We start from the raw sequence: 1,383 nt of genomic DNA on the forward strand, positions 1-1,383 counted from the left end.
TTTTATTTCAAAATTCCCTTTCCAATATTGATATCATCTAGTGATTGGTTATTGTGTGTTTGCTTTTGCTGAAGTAGGTGGACGGAAGCACATACTGGGTGTTCAATCATTTGTAAATGACGTCGCTTCATGTGGCGTAAATCTATTGCATTTTAATGTTGATGATGGTGATGTGAATTGACAAAATTGCTGAAACTTGCTTGCAAATGTTTCGGCCATGTCAATCAACAATAATCGACTAAAAATGAATAAATATGTTTAATAATTTTTATTTAAAATTGCATTTGGAAAATTTGATCATTAATAATTCTTTGTTCAACCTGACTTGCCATATAAATATGTATGTATGTATATTTGGTTTATTTTTAGTTTTTAGTTTTATTATATTTCTTTGTTTTAATGAAACAGTTGAATAATTGATTCATTAGAGATTTTGTTGTTCAGGCATATGAAAAACGATTTCCAACATGTCCACTGATACCGTTGTTGACTGCCAGTGAAATTTTGAACAAAACTGAAAGCGCCGACGGGGCGATCTGCGTTACTGAACGCAAATGCAAGCTCAACGTCAACGCACCGTACTTGCTGAAGAAGGTTTGTTTATTCTGTTTTTTTTGCCCAAACAAAAAAATATTTAAATTTTTGTAATATTTTCAGTTGGTCGGTGTTGATCACGTCTTTTTTATACAAAAAAATACTTTGAATCGTCGAGAGAGAACGTTGACCATCGAAGTTCACAATGTCTCATTTGCCAGTCGAGTTTTTGTGAAAGAGCGTTGTCTTTATTATGTTAGCGTTTAATAATAATAATAATAATAATAATAATGCGTTTTAATTTTTGTGTTTCAACAAAATAAATAAATATTTATATTCTTCAATTTTAGGTACACCCGGAAAACCCAAGTTGGACAAGTTTCGAACAAACTGCTTGCTTGGATGTGAAATCTTTTTTTGGGTTTGAATCAACGGTTGAAAAAATTGCTTGCAAGCATTATGCAGACAGTATACAGCAGGTAAAATTTAAATTTAACCAAAAAATTTATCAGTAATCGTCAAATTAATTTCACATTATTATTATTATTATTTCAGGGTAAAGAGGTTTTGGAATTTCACGTGAAACAACTTGCCGATGAAGGAATCACTTATATTCCACCTTTTCAATCGGTTGCAGATCCTTCAGCTGAGTTGCCAGTGTTAGTTTCAATTGCAATTATTGTTCATATTTGAATTTCTTATTAATCTTATTATTAATAACTTTTGTTGTTGTTTTCTTTCAGCGCTTCCATATCGCTTGAAGAGAACCCCTCGAACTCGGTGCGCAAGGAGTCTGATCGTTCGTGAGACGGAAAGATCCCAAAAGATGCAATTGCCCTCTTGGAGATG

The 1,383-nt window shown here is 32.5% G+C and overlaps 1 protein-coding gene across 1 annotated transcript; it reads left to right on the forward strand.

Annotated features, from left to right (window-relative positions):
• Positions 1-338: 338 nt before the first annotated feature.
• Tsp_14901 (protein real-time) lies at positions 339-1,341 on the forward strand. Its single transcript, XM_003368596.1, has 6 exons — positions 339-344; positions 445-594; positions 658-789; positions 885-1,013; positions 1,090-1,193; positions 1,278-1,341. Exons 1-6 carry the CDS (start codon positions 339-341, stop codon positions 1,339-1,341), a joined length of 585 nt encoding a protein of 194 aa, XP_003368644.1.
• Positions 1,342-1,383: the final 42 nt, after the last annotated feature.

Source organism: Trichinella spiralis (assembly GCF_000181795.1).
Source record: "Trichinella spiralis strain ISS 195 chromosome Unknown Scfld2203, whole genome shotgun sequence".
In the NCBI taxonomy this organism is placed as follows: domain Eukaryota; kingdom Metazoa; phylum Nematoda; class Enoplea; order Trichinellida; family Trichinellidae; genus Trichinella; species Trichinella spiralis.